A 20,564-nucleotide genomic window follows, 5' to 3' on the forward strand; every position below is an offset into this window, starting at 1 on the left:
TCATAGTTGTCAAGTAAATGTGTGTATCATCTGCATATTGATGAACAGAGACATAGGTTCATTTGCACATTTTCAGCAAGTGATCTCATGTACAACTTAAAAAGTGTAGGGGCCAGAATGGGGCCTCGTGGGACCCCACAGATACTTGGTGCTGCGTCAGAGATGGACACTACCTTCCATCTTTACAAATCAAAGTGATTAGAGAGAAAGGATGCAACCCAAATGAGAACAGTGTCCTTAAACCCAAAGTAGCTTTTAAAGAGGAAGAGTATTCGACTGATCCATTGTGTCAAAGGCAGGTGTGAGCAGAACGAGGAGGCATGAGACTCCATCATCCAGTATTCAGTGAATATCAATTATTGTTATAAAAAAAATCGAATCCATGACCTACACTAAAATCACAGCCGGAGGACTGCCAGTGGGTTTTCATTGTTGATGAATACAGTGAGCTGTAGGGAGACATTTTTCTATGGTCTTTCCCAGCAAAGGGAAATAGGAGATGGGACCGTAGTCTTCTAGAAGGTTCGGATCACAACTGAGTGTTTTGAGTAGGTGTTGATATGGCCACAGTTCAGAGAGTTTGTAAAGGATACTTGATTGAGGGAAGCATTTATGAGTTAGTACCATGTTTCAGCATAGAAGGCAAAGTCAGCCTTGATTAGGGAAGCAGATATGAGATAATTGAATTGGGAGGTTGGTTTAAGGTTTTTGATGGAGAGGTTGTGCCATGAGACTGGTCAGGAGAAACTCCACGTATCTGCAGTCTTTTTTGTGATCTGGGTGGGAGAGCTCCTGTGCGTTGCAGAGAGATAAGGGGCTAGGATTTTGCCGCAGAAAACGTTTTTGCAGATTCTCATTTATAGGAAGAGTTGTCAGAGTAGGGTCTGGCTGGAGAGGAGATGTTGACATAAATGAACTTAAAGAGAGCCATAGGAAGATCAGAGAAAGGCTGAAGCTGTGCATGTAAAAAGGTTTCATTTGGCAGACAAGGTGAACTGTTTGTAGCTCAGTCTTAGCAACAGGTTTTGTGCATAGAATTCAGGATACAGAGTCACCACTCTTACAAACTTGTGGCTTTTACTTTTTTCTTTGTTTAGGTCGGCGGAATACCAAGGTCGAAAGGGGCTGGGTGGCAATTGTTTTAACTTCAGTGATGCAACTGTGTTCACAGAGTGGGACGTGGCTTTGTAGCAGAGTCAAACATGAAGTTAATATCATTATGAGGAAGTGGGGCATTTGCAGTTAACAATACCTTATTTGTTGAAGATCTTAACTTGACTTTAAATAAGTCCCTTTATAGCTTCTCTGGAATCCCTTTACCTCTTTACCACAATCCGTATGCCCGTTCCTCATCTGGCATCATTGTGAGAGTCCATTCCATTCCATTCATTAGTCTTTATTGTCGATGTATTTCATCATAAAAGACAGTTACAATACATAAAAAAAAAAAAATACAAACAAAATACATAATAATAACAAAACCAGATAGTCACACTTAAAAAAAATTAATCATATTAGCAAATTTCAGTAACCTAATACCTCTTGATTCTAATAAACCAAACCCAAGCCAAAAATTTAGCAACAGCAATAGCAACGTATTCACTAGGGTCAAATCGCAATATTTCAAGTGCTTCTGACCCTTGTCTTGTTCCCAGGGTACGACATATTGGTTTGAGCCATTTAGCTCGGGGTGCAGCATAAGCGGGACATACAAAAAAGATATGACCAACAGAATCTATGCAGTCAATACACCTTTTACAGGAATCACAGGAAACACCCTTCCATTTTTTAGTAAAAGAGTTAGTCGGAAGGGTGCCTACCCTAAATTGGTGGTAGAGTTTCCTGTCACAAGGTCTAGTGATGGTATCTCAGTAGGCTTCAAGGAGAGGGATTTTTTTTTGGACTAGGAACCTTCCTGTCAGAGACTCTGCAGAAGCTGAATTTAGATGTTTTTGCTGCACCATTAACCAATAAAGGCCCTTAAAATCTTTCTTGGAGGGAAAGGGGTTATTGGCCGGGTCGGTCCATAGATTACCCAACCCCATAGAATCCAGGAGTTGTTTAGTCTGTCTGAACCAGGGGATGTTGCCAGCCCCCAAGATGGATCGCACATCAAGAAAAGCCTTGGCATAGAGGTCCAACTCGGGGACTGTCCATAATCGCCTCCAAAAGGCCAATGGCTTGAACCTAGCAATGTCATCAAAAGAGTGACAGCCAAGATCCAACAGGAGCGGTTTAACTGGGGTAGAACAAGGAAGGCCCGTGAGCATTCTGAGAAATTTATGTTGTGCCTTAACCAGGGGAGAAAGATCAGCAAAACCCCAAAGTTCAGCGCCATAGAGGATCGCCGAATTGATCCTAACATTAAAGATTTTAATGGGGGGGCCTATCATTCTCGACTGGGATTGCTTTTGTTCTTTAACTAGGCAACCAGAAAGCTGTGCAAATTTTAGAGTTAGAACATCAATTTGCGGCCTCCAATCCAACTTGTTTTCAAAAACTACCCCCAGATAGGTCATGACATTAGTTCGTTCAAGCAGGACATTGTCCATGGAAACATGACCCTTCACACCTCTCCCTTTGTTAAAAACCATATATTTGGTTTTGGACACATTAACAGACAAATCAAAATCAGAGCAAAAGTTCGTGAAAACATTCAGAGCCACCTGTAGTCCAGACAAAGTCTGGGAAAGGAGTAAGGTGTCATCGGCGAACATAAGGAGTGGAATTTTGGTGCCACCCAGCGTTGGGGCGTCCGTGGAGGTGTTAGAATAGTACTGGACAACTCTGTTGATAAACAGTAAAAACAGAGTGGGAGCAAGGACGCACCCCTGCCTGACACCCCTATTGACCCTAAATCTATCTGTAACCTGGCCCTGTTTCCCCCAGCGAACTTGTGCAAAGTTATTATCATGGAGCCTAATGATGATATTCAGGAGATCAACTGGGATCCCTAGCTCGGCCAATACACTCCAAAGTTTCGTCCTATTGACTAAGTCAAATGCTGACCGAAGGTCTACAAATGCAGCATATAAAGTACCGCCACACAGATAGACCGTTTTCCAGACAATCAATTGAAATTTGAAAGCCTGGTCGATGGTACTAGTACACGGTCTGAAACCGGCTTGCAGGGGAGAGATGATGTCCTCCTGCTCAATCCAGGCCTGGATTCGTGCCAGGATCATTCTAGCGATAATTTTCTGGACAGAGTCAATAAGACTAATTGGGCGGTAGTTCCCCGGGCAGGAGCGGTCACCTTTTTTGAAGATAGGAAGAATCTCAGCCCCCCCCCCCCAAGAATCAGGAATGTCGGCCCCTCTGGCTACGGCGTTAGCAAAATGTGCAATATAAGGCACCCAATTCCCAGGGTCAGATTTAAAGAGATCCGTGGGGACACAATCCATACCCGGCGCCTTACCACTTGGAACCTTACTTAAAGCCTTTTCAACCTCAACACAGTCGAAGATTAAGGTCGGGGAGATGGACAGGTCCCTGTTTATTGCTGGGGCAGGCCCCTCAACCTGTGAGGAATCCGAAAACTGGGATTCAAAATGCGTCACCCAGGCATCCGGTGGAACGTGGTTGGTGGGGACCTGGCTATTCTGTGAATTGCCCCACTTAACAATGTGCCAGAACAGGGTTAGGTTCCGGTGTTTACTGGCAGCCAGAAGGTCGTTCCAGTGATCGTTGTCCCACTCTTGTTTGGCCTTGGCTTTAGCCTTATTATAAACTTTTCTAGCCAATCTGATATTATCTGGATCTTTGTTTGCAATAGCGAGTTTTAAATTTCTATATGAATCTCGGCAAGCTTTATTGTACCAAGTAGATGGTTTTAAGATAACAGATTTCTTAGCCTTACAAGGCTTTGAGAAAAGAGATTTAAGGCCAGAGAAGAGGTGGTCATGTACGCGTGTAGCTTTGCCAACAACATCCTCAGTGCTCTGAAGAGACTGTAAATCATCCAGAGCACAGGATACCTTGGAGCTGATCACTGATAATAGTGCACCATCAATAGCAACCTTGTCCCAGCGTACACGCCGTTGGTCATTGGTTAAAACGGCTTCCGCAGTCACTGTTTCAGAGGGTTTGGTTCTATATGCTGGACAGAGTGAGAGACTTAAAACCAGTGGGTTATGGTCACTCTCGGGGCGGTCGAAAACCGCCATATCACATAAAGTGGACCAGAACTCCACTTTAACAAGGGCATAGTCAATTCTGCTGTTACAACGTCGGCCATCTGAAAAAGTCATCTTTCCACCCTTATCAGAGGCGGTCCGTCCATTGGCGGCCCTGAAACCCCGCTCCATACATAATCCCATCCACTGAGTGGCAGACTCTGTCCACCTCTTGATAGGAGGGAGATCGAGAGGAGGGATATTTAGGATCGCGTCCACCTCCCAAGTAAATGAGTCGAGAGCAGAGAGCAGGGGTTCAAAACAGCAATTTAAGTCACCCACAATGAAAACATTAGTGTATATATTAATAGTGTCCAGAAACCCATCTAATTGTAAAAAGGTATTAGTACCACGTCCACCTGGGAGGCCTCTATTATAGACATTTATAATTAAAACTTCAGGTTCATTGCGGTGTTGCAAAGAAATAATCAATAGATCAGGGCTGTCGATGACCAATTCTTTAAGGGAATACCCAAGGGATTGCTTAACCCATATACAGAGCCCGCCAGACGGACGGCCCCTGATACCACGACTAGCCCCCTTGGAAAAATTTACATACCCGGAAAAATAGATCGGGTCCACAGCCCAGGTTTCCTGAAAAACCAGGATATCATGGGTGTTTACCCAACCTGACCAATCTTCCGAGGTTACCCTACTACTGAGGCCCGCAACATTCCACGAGACCAGGGTCAGGGGGAGAGAACTAGATGGCATAATACACGGGGAAGCAGGGGCGGGGCCCATAATGGCTGGATTGGTTGCAATGTTATTGGGGCCCTTACTCTCGCTTTCGGGGGGGCGAGGATCGATAGGGGTAGAGGGTGGGCTGATTAGTGGAAAAGGCGGGGTGCTGGGAGACATAGTATCCAGACCAACTTGTGCCCCCCATAAACCACCTCTCCCTGTTTGCCCCGTGTTATCTGGACCGAGACAGACCTTCCGCATATTACTCGAGTTTACCATGTTTGGTGACTGTCAATCAACCCCATCTAGAGAGTTCAAGGGGGCATAAAAGTTTGACAATGGGAGATAGAAATCCGGTCTTGTCTGTCGGTGGGAATTCCTATTAACCCTTTCCCAAGCAATGGGCGTATCACGTGTTGATGCAAGGGGGTTGTGAGGATAGAAGTATGACAAATCCACAGTGGATATGCCAGTCGCTCTCGAGGTGTTGGGAAAAGAGCGAATGTGGCTCACCACCCTAGGGTCACGAAAATTTATAATCACACAATCACCCTCCACTTGTTTGGCTCTATTGCCCAACCAACATACCCTACGTACAGTCAATATTTCAGCCCGTAGACCAGCAGGTAAAGGCCTATTATTATTTAACCAGTGTGTGACTTTGATCTTCAGCTCACTATGAGACTCGGGCTTTGCCTGTAGGAGCCGAGGAACACCGGCCATTATAATTGTATAAGGTTGGGACTCGGGTGGAAGGTTAATACATGGGAGATTTTGGAGAGGGTCAACATCCTCTAGGTTGGGCTTACTGATAGAGATATTGTTCGTATTGGTGGCAGTGTTAATATTACAACCTGATTCTATCGGAACATCGATGTTGACATGAAGGCGGGGTGCTTCCACGGCCTGATCGTTAAGAGCAGGGATATTGGGTGGTGCTCTATCCATGAGTGCATTAGCAGTGGAAGCAGGCCTAGTTTTGTCAACTTTGTCTAAGTTAGAGGAAGTTTTGGGACCAATAGAAGACACTGCAATCTTTTCCAACAGAGACGTATTGGCAAACACCATACCCTCTATCTTCTCAAGCGAGGTGGAGAGTCGAGTAACTCTCTCTAATAAAGGAAGGAGAAGTGATTTAAATAACTTCTCTACAGGCTTGAGAAAATCAGAGGTAATGGAGTCTGCGTTGGATTGGAGGGTAGAAGGGTGCGGGGACCTCGAACTACCAGTTGCCAAGTGGGAGCTATCAAACATGGTAGAATTGGAAGCGTCACAAATATTTGCAGATTTATGTGAGTTGGACACTTTGGAGGTTTTAGCACGTTTCCCCTTGGGGGGGGCTCCCGTACATTTTCTTTTACTCGGAATACGCCTAGGCTTGTGGACCTGGGTCAATGCTACAGTAGATAGTTGGTCAGAGGTAGACTGTGGGAGGCTGGTGCTAACAATAGTTGGTTCACCACTGGACTCGGGAGTACTAATTATCTCATGCAAGTCAACCAACGGACAATGAACAGGTGTGTCCGGCGGTACATTTGGGGTATTACATGACATGCTGGAGAGTGGTTGGGGCTGGCTGTTGTCGGGCGAGACGGCTGTCATAATGTTGCCAAGAGATGATCTTTTTGCAGACAATTCAAGGGACAATCTTTTTTCCGTTAATAAAATCTCATGTTCGAGAACACGAGCAGCTCTTGTGATAAAGTTATCAAGGGTCCCTGTTACTTGACCCCCTAAGCTACCCCGGGCCACCTTCCTACCGGACCTTAAAGAGGTCATGATTTAGGAAGAGAGCAGACAAACAATGGGGGGGGGGTAACCGAGGAGAATAAAAGATGAACCTCTGAAATTAAAATAAGATAAAATTGACTAAATATGTCTAAATCACACTAAAATGTTGGAGTGCTAAATATGGGCAACAAATACTGAGTAAGGCAGTTCACCAGTCAGCAGTGACACGTGTACTCGCAATAACAACAATGTTTGTAACTCGTTGAGGGCGACCCTTTTTCAGGGGGGTGGCCCGCCCCGACCACAACCGACCACGAACGGCCACAAACGGCCACAAACGGCCCGCTCTTTGCCCGGTCTTCGCCCCGGTCGGCGGCCCGCGCGCGTTCCGCTGGCGCGTTACAAGGTTGGGATGTTAATAACGAGGGCCGTTAACAAGGAGGCGGCACCGGGAAGAGCAACCAGGTGAGGCGGATCTGATTGGCGCTGGGCCCCTTGGTCCTCGCAGTCCCAGAGCTGATCAAGGCAGCAGCCTTCCCCCTAGTGCAGCGTAGCGTCCGTGGAAGTCTGTTAGCTCCGAGGCACACAGCAAGAATGGAGACTCGTCCAGGGTTTTATGCTGATAGAGCCGGCGAGCGGCCCCCGCGAAGCGAGGGCCGCGAGGCGTTGATTGATGCTGGGAGGCGGCTCCGGGAAGAGCAACCAGGTGAGGCGGATCTGATTGGCGCTGGGCCCCTTGGTCCTCGCAGTCCCAGAGCTGATCAAGGCAGCAGCCTTCCCCCTAGTGCAGCGTAGCGTCCGTGGAAGTCTGTTAGCTCCGAGGCACACCTCACATTGTGAGAGTCAAAAAGCAGTAAAGTATTTTAAGCTGACCCTGCACACTGTTTGCAATTGCAGACAGAGCTGATAGATGGCCGTTCCCCCAGGGCCTACATCACACAATGACACAAACTCAGAATTATCACACACCACCATCTGACCAACCATTCTCCGACATGTAGGCTATTATACAAGCGGCCATGGATGCCGTCAGATAGTGGCACACAAGCACATGATGGACACTCCTGTACATGGTATGTTAACCACACGTTGTCATGCACAGGATGGTGCACCTATATCATAGTCCGACATCCATGCACAAAGTATCAAATGGTTTCTGTCCATTTAATCCCCCTGGATATTTCACCTTTTGACTGCTTGGTGCTGGGCTTTTGCTGTGCATATCACTAACTGCACATTCTGTGGAAATGGACTAAGTGGTAACTGCTAGTGCCCTCCTTTTAAGATAAGAGCCCCTGCTGCACAGCTAGAATAACAAGCATTTACAATGCAATGGTCTCGGCTATTGGCATTGCTCATGACATTATTGTTGTTTATGTTTTTGTTTTTCAAACATTTAAAGAAACGGCATTGTCATGAGCAATGCCAATAGCTCTAACTTTAACAATGCCGAGACCGTTGCATTGTAAATGCTTGTTTATTCTTCTAATGTTGTTAAAAAGAGTGTGTTTGGGCAGATATACATTTTTGTCAGTAAAGCCAACCCCCAACCACTGAAGTTTTCTTAAATCCTGAGTTTGTGCTACTCCAGACCAAATCCTCTTAAAATATACTGCCCACCAGTATGGATGGAATGTGATTCCTACACTTTGTAATCCTCGTCGGCTTATGCAACATTCCCTCTACAATTATTTACATACGTATATGATTCATTGTCTCTGTATAATGTGTGCGTGATGTAAAGTACTGTGAGTCTGTACACTGATATAAGTAGTGCTATACAACAAAAGTAATGCATATGAGAGAGAGACAAATTTCGGGGGGGGGGGGGCTGAAAAAGATTTCGGGGGGCTAAGTCTTCCAGCCATAGGCAGAGTGGCTGTAAGAAGGGGCGAAAACGCAACAAAAGCCTCATTAACGAGTCTTTTAAAGACCTGTGAAGTACCCGGGTCCGTCTGCAATTAGACGGACGCCAGCCCGCGAGGCTGTCTCAGCCGGGCTGACACACATGACGGGGGGGGGGGGGGCTGAAGCCCGGTGAGCCCAATGGGTGTTGTGCGCCTGCTATGAACACAGAAGTGTCGGACAGCGTGTGGCAATCCACGGAAGGCCAAATGTCTAAACGAACAATCACGGCCGCCAAGCCCACTCTCAAAAGCAAAGGTAGTCTCGGTAGGGATCGAAAGTATTTACACAAGGCTCCCGTTTATGAGCGTCTCTCACGAGCTGCAAAATGTTATACATAAAACAAGTTATACAGTGGAACGAAATCACTGAAGAGTAAAGTAAAATAAACACTCTCTCACAAGGGATTTCTGATATCAGTCTTCCCCCCTCCCTCTGCCCTCCCGTACCCAGCAGTGTCTCTCAGATCTACCCATTCCTCTCCAACGTGCAGCGTACCACTCACTCCCAGCTCTCCGCCCCCTCTCCTCTCTCTGCCTTCATTCTCCCCTCCCGTACCCTGCAGTCTCTGTCGCCGGTCTCCAGTCTCCTCCTCCCCGCAGCGCCCCGCCCTCCCCGTCAGCCGGTTGGTGGAGGAGGCGGGCCCGGCATGTTCGAGGGATGATGCTGGGCTCCGGACAGCAGCAGGTTCCCGCTGCATCACCTGGTCTGGAGGAACCGACCCCTGGAGCTGGAGAAAGAGCTCAGCGCGCGGCAGGTGGGTGAGCGCGAGGGGAGGGCGGGGCGCGGCCATAAGGCATGTGTGTGTGGGGGGGTGGGGTGGAGACGGGGAAATACTTGGGAGGGTGAGTGAAAGCAAATCTGGAGCCGCAGCCTGGGCTGGGGATGGGGGCGGCGCTGCGTCTCTCCTCCCCTTGTTCCCGATGGGGGGGGTTGGGGACCTCACACACCGGGATGCCGAATACTTTCGGAGGCTTGCACCCACCTTGTACAACGGGAGTAAAACATACAGGAACAAATAAATACAAAAAATGCTACTTTGTAACCAGCCTCAGCTTGAATGTAAAAAGTTTCTTGGAGTCTCCACAAACTTTTTCCTCGGTCACGTCCTGGGCCCCTGTGACGCTTAGAAGGAGGAGTTTAGCGCGGTTTGCGGGGAGGTGCGCCGCTGGGGCTGGGAAAGCAGGGAATGCTCCGAGTGGCGGTTGGGGGTGGTTTGTCCGGAGTAGGTGCTCCAAGTGCCCGATGAATGGCGGCTGTGTTGTTTGGAGCTGGAGTTAGGAGACTGTGGTACGGTCTGGTCCGGTGTGACCAAAACCGGCGGCGCACGGTTTGAAGAGGCCTCTGGTTGATCGTCCCACAGCCTGCAACCCAGGAGATTAGTTTAAACTAGTCCTTAAAAGGTCAAGGGAGGGCCCGGGGGAGGCCAGAACAAGCACACCGCTGCCTTTCTCCGAGGCAGGCAGAGCAGAAATGCCTCGGAGAAACGCAGCGTCGTTTTCGGATTCGGGGGCGTGTTTTGCTGTTGTCTCCTCCCTGAGACTTTTCGCAAAAAACACGCCCCCCGATCCGAAAAGGACGGGGCATGATTGGAGTGACGGGACCTCTTCTCCAATGGCTGGCCAGCATTTACTAGGCCAGCCAATGGAGAAAAGGGTAGAAGAGGGGCGGGTTCAAGCCCCTCTTCTCCCAAGTCATTATCTCTCGCGAGCAAGACTGCGCAAGCGCAGCCATCGCTAGCCGAGACCTAAAAAGGCTCTGGGTTAGTTACACACAAACATGTCTGCACTCGCGTGTATCCACATGTAGGCTGACCATGTGAGACCAACATAAAGCTTAGCTTCGTTTCTACAGTTAGCCTGCTACAGAGGTGACCTTTCAGGGAATGGTTCTGTCCTGGCGTAGGCTTTATAATGCGAGTGGGCATTCATAGTGTATGGCTGTAGAACTTAAATGAAAAGAGTAGATGCTTTACTGAACTATACATTATGGGCGAAATCTGCACTATTGCCCCGTTTAACCCTATGTAGGTCTAGATAAACCGCATGGTATCAAACCTAGCGAAAACATGTACGATAACTGCAGCTCTAAATTCACTTTAATGACTGTACTGCTTATGGCACTTGGAAAAAATTGTCACAGTTCCCTGATTCAGCTCAAAATCCGACCCTAGGCCTTTGTCCCACCCCCCACACCCCAAATCAACTGAATTTCTATTCTTGTCAGCCGGAGGATTAAAGGCCACCCCATCCAAAAGAGCCATTTGCCAGTGCTTGGCCCAATTCCTGGGAAAGGAAGGGGTGGGGAAAAACTCTTCATCTGTTAATTAACTCTTCACACAGCATCTGGCCTGGGCAAGCTCAAACTCACAGAAAAGGAGGAAGGCCAAACCTCTGGAGCCAAACACAGGAGGGGCTCCCCTTTAAGGTTTTGGTGGATTTGGATCATGCAGCTGTGTCAGTTAGGGGTGTGGCTGAAGCTCTCTCGGAAGGTCTTATCAACAGACCACTTCAAGCTGCCATAGTTAAATGTCCCAGAATGATGTGCAGAAGGGTAGGGATAGGGGGTGAAGAGATGAAGTGGTACTCTAGGATTGGGCTGAGGTGCATAAACTTCTAGACCTTGCCGTCCCACTTCAAAACCTCTGCACAAGGGAGAGACTGTTGTACACTCACTGGACCTGGGAGCCACAATGGCGGAAGAATGTACATCTGAAAGGAGAAGCCACTTGAATCCACTGCAAGGATGGATTGAAGGACTTTGGCTGCAACTGGCACACAAGGACTGGGAGTGTTTCTGCAGGACAAATGGTTCTGGCCCCCTTGTGCTCTTTGGGAGACATTAGAGGGTTGGACCTACATAGGGGGACCGTGAAGGTTTCCCTTGGATCTTTTGAGTACCAGCCCTGCAGCTGGCTGACCCCCCCCACCCCACCAGGAGGGGTCACCGACTCTGCTGCTGACACACATGCCCTGCACAGCAGCCGAAGCCATGGGACATGGGGAGAGTGGCAGGGAGGGTACTCTGCTGCCACACTGTGGAGGGACTCTTAGAAAGCCCCTCGGCGAGGACCGATCCAGGAGCAGGAAATCAAGCACCACTTCTAAAGTCAAATTAGAGGCCAAGAGGTCTGAGGAAAATGCTCCTGACTGCTAGAGTTGCCAATCAGCAGCAAAATTACTCCAAAATTCCCCGGAAGGGGGGGGGGAAGAGGCTGCGTCTGGGTCAGGGCAACCTTTTTAGAGTTTTATATAGCGCTAACTAGACTCGAGACATCGGGTATTAGAGCACTTTACATGAGCACCAGATTCATTACAGAACGAAACATATTTACTTTTTACAGGGGGCATGCGTTGGATCCCACCACCAGGGCCTGATGCAAATAAAACTGTCCCACAAACCACCATCTCCCTGGGTCAGTGGCCACTATGAAATAAAGCTACTGCACTTGAGGGTGTTTATGCATATAAGAGCGCTGATGGGTACAGATTATCTGGATGACAGCGAATAGGATTGTATACCGCATTGATTTCTGGCAATCGGATATGTTCATCCGCACGAGAGTAATTACTGCAAGGTGTTTGTAATTGAAAATATGCAATAAAAATGTTTTTGCAAAAAAAAAAATTAAATAAAGCTACTGCACTTCATGGTGACATAGTGTGTGTTGCTTCCGCTCCCCATGCCCATGTCTGGGGGAAGCAGGAGCACACTGCTGACATCTCCCCTGCATGCCGTGCGAAGAGGCCTTAGAGCTCTCACTGCAACTCTCAACACAGCGCAGCACCCAGGTGCCCGAGTGGGCATGGGCAGTCTGTATTAAAAAAAAAAAAAAAGTATGAAAAGCGAAAGGCCACATTTGTAAAAAGAAAAGGATCTCTGCAAGCGACCCCTTTGCTGGGTCTAAGGGGAGCCCCAAAAGTCCTTCCAAGGGTTTGAAATGTGCTCATTTGTTCTTCTATGGTGCCTCAGAAAGGGCAGGGGCACCACCAACAGTCGTGTAGTGTTGGGGGGCTGTAAGAGGTGTATCAGCTCCCCCCGCAGACAGCTCCAAAAAGGCTACCCCTCCCAGGGAGATACACTGATGCCCCTGGGAGAAGTTTTCAATGTTTCAAAGCACTGTTGGATCATGTGCTTTTTCACCTGGGTTTTGGAATGCAAGGACTAATGTTGGTTGTTTCTAAATCTGCAGTAGCAGCATGTTGAAAGTAAAAGAAAGACTCTGCACACACTGAATTGCATGAATATTGCCTTACGATAACGATGATACTGAGAGTGATTATGACATATGTTAGGGTTATAAACAGGTGGTACCAACCCAAGCGATTTTAATGCTTTGCATATGTTTTGTGCAAGCTATTTTTGCTCTTTTTTGTGAGGGGACACTGTGACAAAGCCAGTACACCTGCCTTTTTGATAGCACCACTCTTATATTGTGTCCAGGGGGGGGGGGGGTTGTGATTATAGGTTTCAGGGCTTGCTGGGGGATGGAAGTCTGCCTCCCCCCTTTCCGATCGGAAGCCACCACAATCAATTGCAGCATACCACAAGGATCATCCCTCACCCCGACCATTTTTAACATCAACATGGCACTGCTCGCCAACATCGTCCAAGCACACCACCTCAGCATAGTCTCCCACGCCGAAGACACCCAGCTGATCCTCTCCCTCACCAAGGACCCGGCCACCGCCAAATCCAACCTCCACGAGGGAATGAAGGCCGTCGCAGACTGGATGAAGACCAGCCGGCTGAAGCTGAACTCAGACAAGACAGAGGTCCTCCTGCTCGGATCCACCCCTTCCGCATGGGACGACTCCTGGTGGCCGGCCACGCTGGGAGCCACCCGACACCCACCAACCATGCACGCAACCTGGGTTTCATCCTGGACTCCACACTCTCTATGACCCGGCAAGTTAACGCCGTCTCCGCCTCCTGCTTCCACACCCTCCACATGCTCCGAAAGATCTACAGATGGATCCCCACCGAAACCAGAAGGACGGTTACCCAAGCACTCAGCAGCAGGCTGGACTACGGCAACGCCCTCTACGCAGGAACCACGGCCACACTCCAGAAGAGACTCCAACGCATACAAAATGCCTCCGCACGCCTCATCCTCGGACTCCCTCGCCACAGCCACATCACCACCCACCTGAGAGAGCTGCACTGGCTCCCGGTCAACAAGAGGATCACCTTCAAGCTCCTCACCCACGCCAACAAAGCACTCCACAACGCCGGACCAGCGTACCTTAACAATTGACTATCTTTCTACACCCCGAACCGCCAGCTTCGCTCCGCCGACCTCGCCCTCGCCACCGTCCCACGCATCCGCCGAACGACCACCGGCGGCAGATCTTTCTCCCACCTCGCCGCCAAGACGTGGCACACCCTCCCCGCCCACTTACGGCAGACCCAGGACCTGCTGACCTTCAGGAGACTCCTCAAGACCTGGCTGTTCGATCAGTAGCTGCTCCCCCCAACCCCCTTAGCGCTTTGAGACCCTCACCGGTGAGTAGCGCGCTCTACAAATGTCTTGATTGATTGATTGATTGAAGGGGTGAACAGTTATGAGGGTGTCGCCACATCAGCATACTTGTAGATATTTGTACATTAATGCATAGTATTCGGTATAGTGTTTAGGTAATGAAGTACTTTTTCTTTTTACACAAAAAAGCACCGACTTTAAAATCACTTATTGGGTGTTTATTGCATACCAGCGAGCTGAGGGTACAAGCCCACAACATCTCCCAGAGTAGAGCTTGGACCGCCCGGCCTCTCTACAAAGGCATTTTTAGTTCCCAGTAACTTCAAGGTTGCAGACTTATTACCTGTGAAAGACTCACTTCCTAATAATAACCAATTTTCTTACACACACTAATAGGTACAGTCACCCAAACACACCATAATGTTCTGTGCTGGGAACTGCAAGGAGAGGAGATGTACATTCTCACTGTCCCCGCAAAAATGGGAGAAGTGCCCTGTTAGTAGAAAAAAGGGTCAGGGTTTCAAAGTGTATAAACTAATATAAAAAACTCCCTTTTTTTGACACTCATTCCCCGACACAGCATTCATTCAATATATCTTATAGGATGCAGCCATTTTTAAGATGATGGCACTCCCCAGATTCCTATATGTCCTCCAGAATACACCATTCCCAGTTTCCCCAGCATACTGCACAGCAATAAACGCAAAGTGACCACTCTGCTGTGGGACGGAAAAGCGGCCCGCATTGCTATGCATAAACTTGTAAAGAGTTGGTACGACGGTGGTATTGCCCTCCCCAATATTAAAATATATTACTGGGCTTCGCAACTCACAGTCATTAATCAATGGCTTCACGCAAGACAACCCAGCATACCGCATGGATAGACATCTCCTGGAGACTGAAGGGATAATAGGAGCACTTTATAACAAGGTTAAACGGACTGCTCTCACAGGTCCAACGGCACACCATCCAGGTATGGTTTGAGGCGCAGCGTGCGCTGGGCTGGGAGTGGGTAATAACGCAGGCCACGCCATTATGGGAAACAAAAAGGTTAGGTATGCTACGCAACACCAAAGGACTTAAACAATGGGATTTTATAGGAATCTCGAAGGTGGGAGATATGTGGAAGAAAGGTGAAATAGTCACATTTGCCCAGCTACAGGACACGTACGGACTAGCACAGACGGAAACATTCCGTTTTATGCAGATTAGACACACACTCATGGGGATAATTCCACCAAGCGCACAACTCGCAGAGGCATCACCGCTGGAGGATAGACTCCTGACGGATCATTTGACTCATCAGAGGTGGGCAAATTAGATGACACAGATTGGCAAGAGGCACTCGCGTCCCCAAAGGAGGTTGCGATATCATCCAGATTGATACAATTAAAAATGTTACACCACACATACTGCACACAAACACTTTTGCACAAAATAGGCTGGACGGACATACCCCTCTGCCTGCGTCAGTGTGGCGCATTAGGCACATTCCTGCATACTATCTGGCACTGTCCTGAGATTGTACGTTATTGGGGGGAAGTTATGCGCACAATCTCGCAAGTCACGGAAGTTATGGTTCTACCAGAACCAAAGAGATGCCTTCCTAACATTTGGGAGCCCACAGATCTCAACCACATGACTCAGGATTGGGCGACACTGGGTATGACACTGGCAAAGGGGAATATAGTTCAACGCCGGGGGTCCCGGCAAACCCCTACCCTTCACCAATGGTGTCGAGACATGGACAATGCAATGGTGGTGGAGAAATCGGTCCATGTCCACAGAGTATCCCCCAAAAAATGGACGCGGGTGTGGAGCAGGTGGAATGCTTACCGTGGGAATATCTGTGAACCCCCATGTGAGGAATCATTGTGAATGAAGTAATTATGACAGAGATAAGATGCAAAATGCCATGAATTCTTGATGATTTCTAGTTGGACACAATGTGGAACATTTCTTGGTGAGAATATCGGCTATACAACTAAATGTATGCTATTCTGGAACATTATGTATGTACCATAGAATTTAACTGTACAGTACCATGTTTTGTTACTTATAAAATGGCAATAAAAATATAATTTTTTTTAAATATATCTTATAGGTTAAACCTTTCGTGCCAATTAGCATGCATACAATTTCTCAAAACACTGTGGTTAGTGTTTAGAGAAATTGTATACATGCTAATTGGCAAGAAATGTTTAACCTATAAGATATATTGAATGAATGCTATATGTCAGTGAATGAGTGTCAAGAAAAGGGAGGTTTTTTTTCTATTAGTGTATTCATTATCACTGTCCAACATTAGGTCATAACAAGTTAATTAACAATCCAGTCATAACAATAATATAATATTCATTTAAATCATCATTACCGTACCATTGAAAAAGCCAATCAAATCTTCCACAGTGCAGGTCCATGGCAAACCCCGTACTTTCACAACAGCCATTGTTGAAGGAGGACTCTTTTGGTACTGTGGAAGTGGAGGGTATTTTTCCTCTTTACAATCAACATGGGTCCACTTAAGAAAAGAAAAAAGAAAAACAAGAATCAGCAATAAGTACGAGACGAGGATAACTCCCTTGACATTACTTTTCAAACTTAATTAACGAAGCAGCACATTAAATTAGTTACAGTAGGTCAATGCCCTGACATTATTATTGCAGAAAAGGAAACAGTCACAATGTAAGCATGCATAAATGACAACCCCTATGCAAGTAACAGCGCTTGTGCTCATTCGTGGTACTTGACCACATTTTTTCTCTCTACATTATATTGCACTTTTTTGGTGTAGTACTTTTAGTGCAGACCTACTTTTGACAATTTTGAGTTTACATACTCTATCACAGGGTCTACATTACATATCTACAGAGGTAATCGCTTTGTGGAAGACAGGAAAGAAATGAAGGACAGGACACACTCAACCTGTACTATCAACAGGCATGTGGAATTTCTATCGCCCTATACCTAGAACGTGTCATTGTCAGAGACAAAACCTCATATTTATTTAATTTACAGGACAAGTAGACCTAACCCTCTGCAGCACAAGTCTTTTGGCTGCCAGTTTACATTGCCCAAGTATGGGTGTGGGAAAGAGGATTGGCTGCAGCGAACCCAAGATATGCAGCCATATGTATAAAATGGTAAAAATGGTATATGTGGTTCATTAATACAAAGCCTTCACTGTTGGTGAGCGCTCTAAAGAAAAAGAGCAAGCAGTAAGCTTGCTTTACATTATTGACAGTGGTTTCAATATAAAAAAGTATTTGCAATGCAATAGGTCTCGCATTACTGATAGTTTGAGGTTTTGACGTTGAAAATAATAATGCAACGCCAATAGCTCATACTTTTAGTAATGCGAGACCAAGTGCATTGCTAATGATTGCATAGTGATCCAGGAACCAGCATTGTATGTCTCAGGGCAGTACCGCACGCTGCTCCTAGAGCTCCCTAGTGTGCAAGGCAACAGCACTGCTTGTCTAGGTGTAGCACCGCAAGCTGCTCCAAGAGGTCCCTAGTGAGCATCATAAACTTTGAAGATATGGTAAATCCACCCTACCCATAATACATTGCATGCAAGACAGCACCACAAGTACATTCAAATAGCTATGTCCATTTATACAATTAGTAGCTTTAAAATGCAGGGCTCGAAAAATCATAAAAAATGCACTAGACCTGCAGGTCTAGTAACCTACAAAATCTCCTCGACCCAACTGAAATGCACTTGACCTCTAATCTGAAAGCTGTGCAAATGTGACATGTTAACAAGATTTAAAAGCATTTCTATTGCTCATTTACTTTGTGAGCAATAAAGATGCCTTTAAATCTTGCTATCTTGTCACATTTCCCGTTTTCAGAGGCAGAGGTCAAGTGTCAGTGTGTATTCCTACTCTCCAGTAAGGGCGAGTAGGACCTAAAAATAGCTCGTCCTGAATTAATCTGACTCGCAAATGCGAGCCGTCGAGTGAATTTGTCGAGCCCTGAAATGTGACAAAAGAATTATATTAATTCCGGATTAGGTAAGGTTGTACTCTATGCGGAGCCGATGAAGGGAAATTTATAGAAGGTCTAATATAAATGTGAGATGTGGTGGGTGCAGTACCACAAGCTGCTCCTAGAGGTCCCTAGTGAGCAAGGCACCAGCACTGCCAGTACCGCAAAGCAAGGCACCAGCACTGCCAGTACCGCAAGCTGCTCCTAGAGGTCCTTGGAAGGGCATCATAAACTTTTGGTCACATATGATACTCCCATAATGCATTGCATGCAAGACAGTACCAAGAGTACATTCAAATAGCTATGTCCATATATACAATTAGTAGCTTTGAAATGTGAAAAAAGAATTATTATATTAATTCCGGATTAGGTTGTACTCTATGTGGAGCTGATGAAGGGAAATGTTGAGCAAGTGTAACATAAATGTGAAGTGTAGGTGCAGTAACGCAAGCTGCTCCTAGCGGTTCCTAGTGAGCATCAAACTTTGAAGATATGGTAAATCCACCCTACCCATAATGCATTGCATGCAAGACAGTACCACAAGTACATTCAAATAGTTATGTCCATATATACAATTAGTAGCGTTGAAATGTGACAAAATAATTATTATATTAATTCCGGATTAGGTTGTACTATATCGGGCTGATGAAGGGAAATTTATAGAAGGTCCAATATAAAATGTGAGATGTGGTAGGTGCAGCAGCGCAAGCTGCTCTCGAGGTCCCTAGTGAGAAAGGCACCAGCACTGCCAGTACCGCAAGCTGCTCCTAGAGGTTCCAAGTGAGCAAGGTACTAGCACTGCTCGTCTAGTTGCAGTACCGCAAGCTGCTCATAGAGGTCCCTAGTGAGCAAAGCCCCAGCACGGTATGTCTAGATGCAGTACTGCAAGCTGCTCCTAGAGGTTCCTAGTAAGCATCATACTTTTGGTCACATATGGTACTCCCATAACGCATTGCATGCAAGACAGTACCATAAGTACATTCAAATAGTTATGTCCATATATACAATTAGTAGCTTTGAAATGTGACAAAAGAATTATTATATTAATTCCGGATTAGGTTGTACTCTATCGGGCTGATGAAAGGAAAATTATAGAAGGTCCAATATAAAAAGTGAGATGTGTACGTGCAGTACCGCAAGCTGCGTCCAGGAGGTCTCTAGTGAGCATCATAAACTTTGAAGATATGGTAAATCCACCCTACCCATAATGCATTGCATGCAAGAAAGTACCACATTACATTCAATATATACAATTAGTAGCATTAAATTGTAGCAAAATAATTATTATATTAATTCCGGATTAGGATGTACTCTATGTGGAGCTGGTGAAGGGAAATTTATAGAAAGTCTAATATAGATGTATAGGTGAAGTACTGCAAGCTGCACCTGGAGGTCCCTTGTGAGCATCATACTTTTGATCACATATGGTACTCCCCTAATGCACTGCATGCAAGACAGTACCACGATTACATTCAAATAGCTATGTCCATATATACAATTAATAGCTTTGAAATGTGACAAAACAATTATTATATTAATTCCGATTAGGCTGTACTCTATGTAGAGCTGATGAAGGGAAATGTATTGATGGTCTAATATAAATGTGAGATGTGTAGGTGCAGTACCGCCTAGAGGTCCCTAGTGAGCATCATAAACTTTGAAGATATGGTAAATCCACCCTACCCATAATGCATTGCATGCAAGACAGTACCACAGTACATTCAATATATACAATTAGTAGCTTTGGAATGTGACAAAAGAATTATTACATTAATTCCGGAATAGGTTGTACTCTATGTGGAGCTGATGAAGGAAAATTTATAGAAGGTCTAATATAAATGTGAGATGTGCTAGTGAGTAAAGTAACTACTGGCAACCTTGTTTAGGACCAAGAGTCCTGTCTCAAGGCCTTTAAGAAAATAATGCCTTGAGACTGTAATTAAACCCTAGGGCGTAACACCACATGTAATAGGGGAGTATCCGCATGGGAGGTTACAAAAAGGGACAGGGAGGTACCAAGGAGGGATTACAAAGCCTAATGACCAACGAAAAGCCACTATTTACACAGGACAGGGACAGGAGCCAATTAAAAAGATGAGAGGGAAGTAGGCGGAGCTTTTTGCAAATATCCTGAATTCAGCAAGTCTAAAAGAGTCATCACAAGCGCTGCCTAGGCGAGACCTAAAAAGCATATAAGTTTGCAAAATCGAACTATTTTGTGGTTAGTCACAATGCTCCCTCAAGCATTCCTTTATTACATACAAATACATCCAGATGGACGATTGTCAATTGTTTGCTTTTAAGATAAAATTTACCTGAAAATACTTTCAATTTAGGAAAAAAAGGATGAAGTTCACATTTATGCTTAACAGATGTGCAATTTACTCTCAAAATAAAAAGTATCAAAAAACACTTACAGATTGAAAAAAGAACACACAAAGGTTTCAGCTTTGCTCAACTTGTGAAATTTTACCATCAGCTTTAAATCCCATTCCTGAAGGCATAATTCAATAAAATGAGTTGAATTCATGCCAATACTAAAACAAAACAATAAGAGCTGAAAAGTACTGTAAAGCCATTTAGGGCAACAAGAA

At 46.1% G+C, this 20,564-nt stretch overlaps 1 protein-coding gene across 2 annotated transcripts in view; it reads right to left on the bottom strand.

Annotated features, from left to right (window-relative positions):
• GRSF1 (G-rich RNA sequence binding factor 1) overlaps positions 1-20,564 on the bottom strand; it is a 300,991-nt gene that overhangs the window by 256,786 nt on the left and 23,641 nt on the right. For both annotated transcript variants that reach the window (XM_085640993.1, XM_085640994.1), the window contains exon 2: positions 16,357-16,498. In XM_085640993.1, the coding sequence (XP_085497119.1) occupies positions 16,357-16,498 (142 nt within the window). The remainder of the gene's footprint in view (positions 1-16,356; positions 16,499-20,564) is intronic.

Source organism: Triturus cristatus, chromosome 2_2 (assembly GCF_964204655.1).
Source record: "Triturus cristatus chromosome 2_2, aTriCri1.1, whole genome shotgun sequence".
In the NCBI taxonomy this organism is placed as follows: Eukaryota; Metazoa; Chordata; class Amphibia; order Caudata; family Salamandridae; genus Triturus; species Triturus cristatus.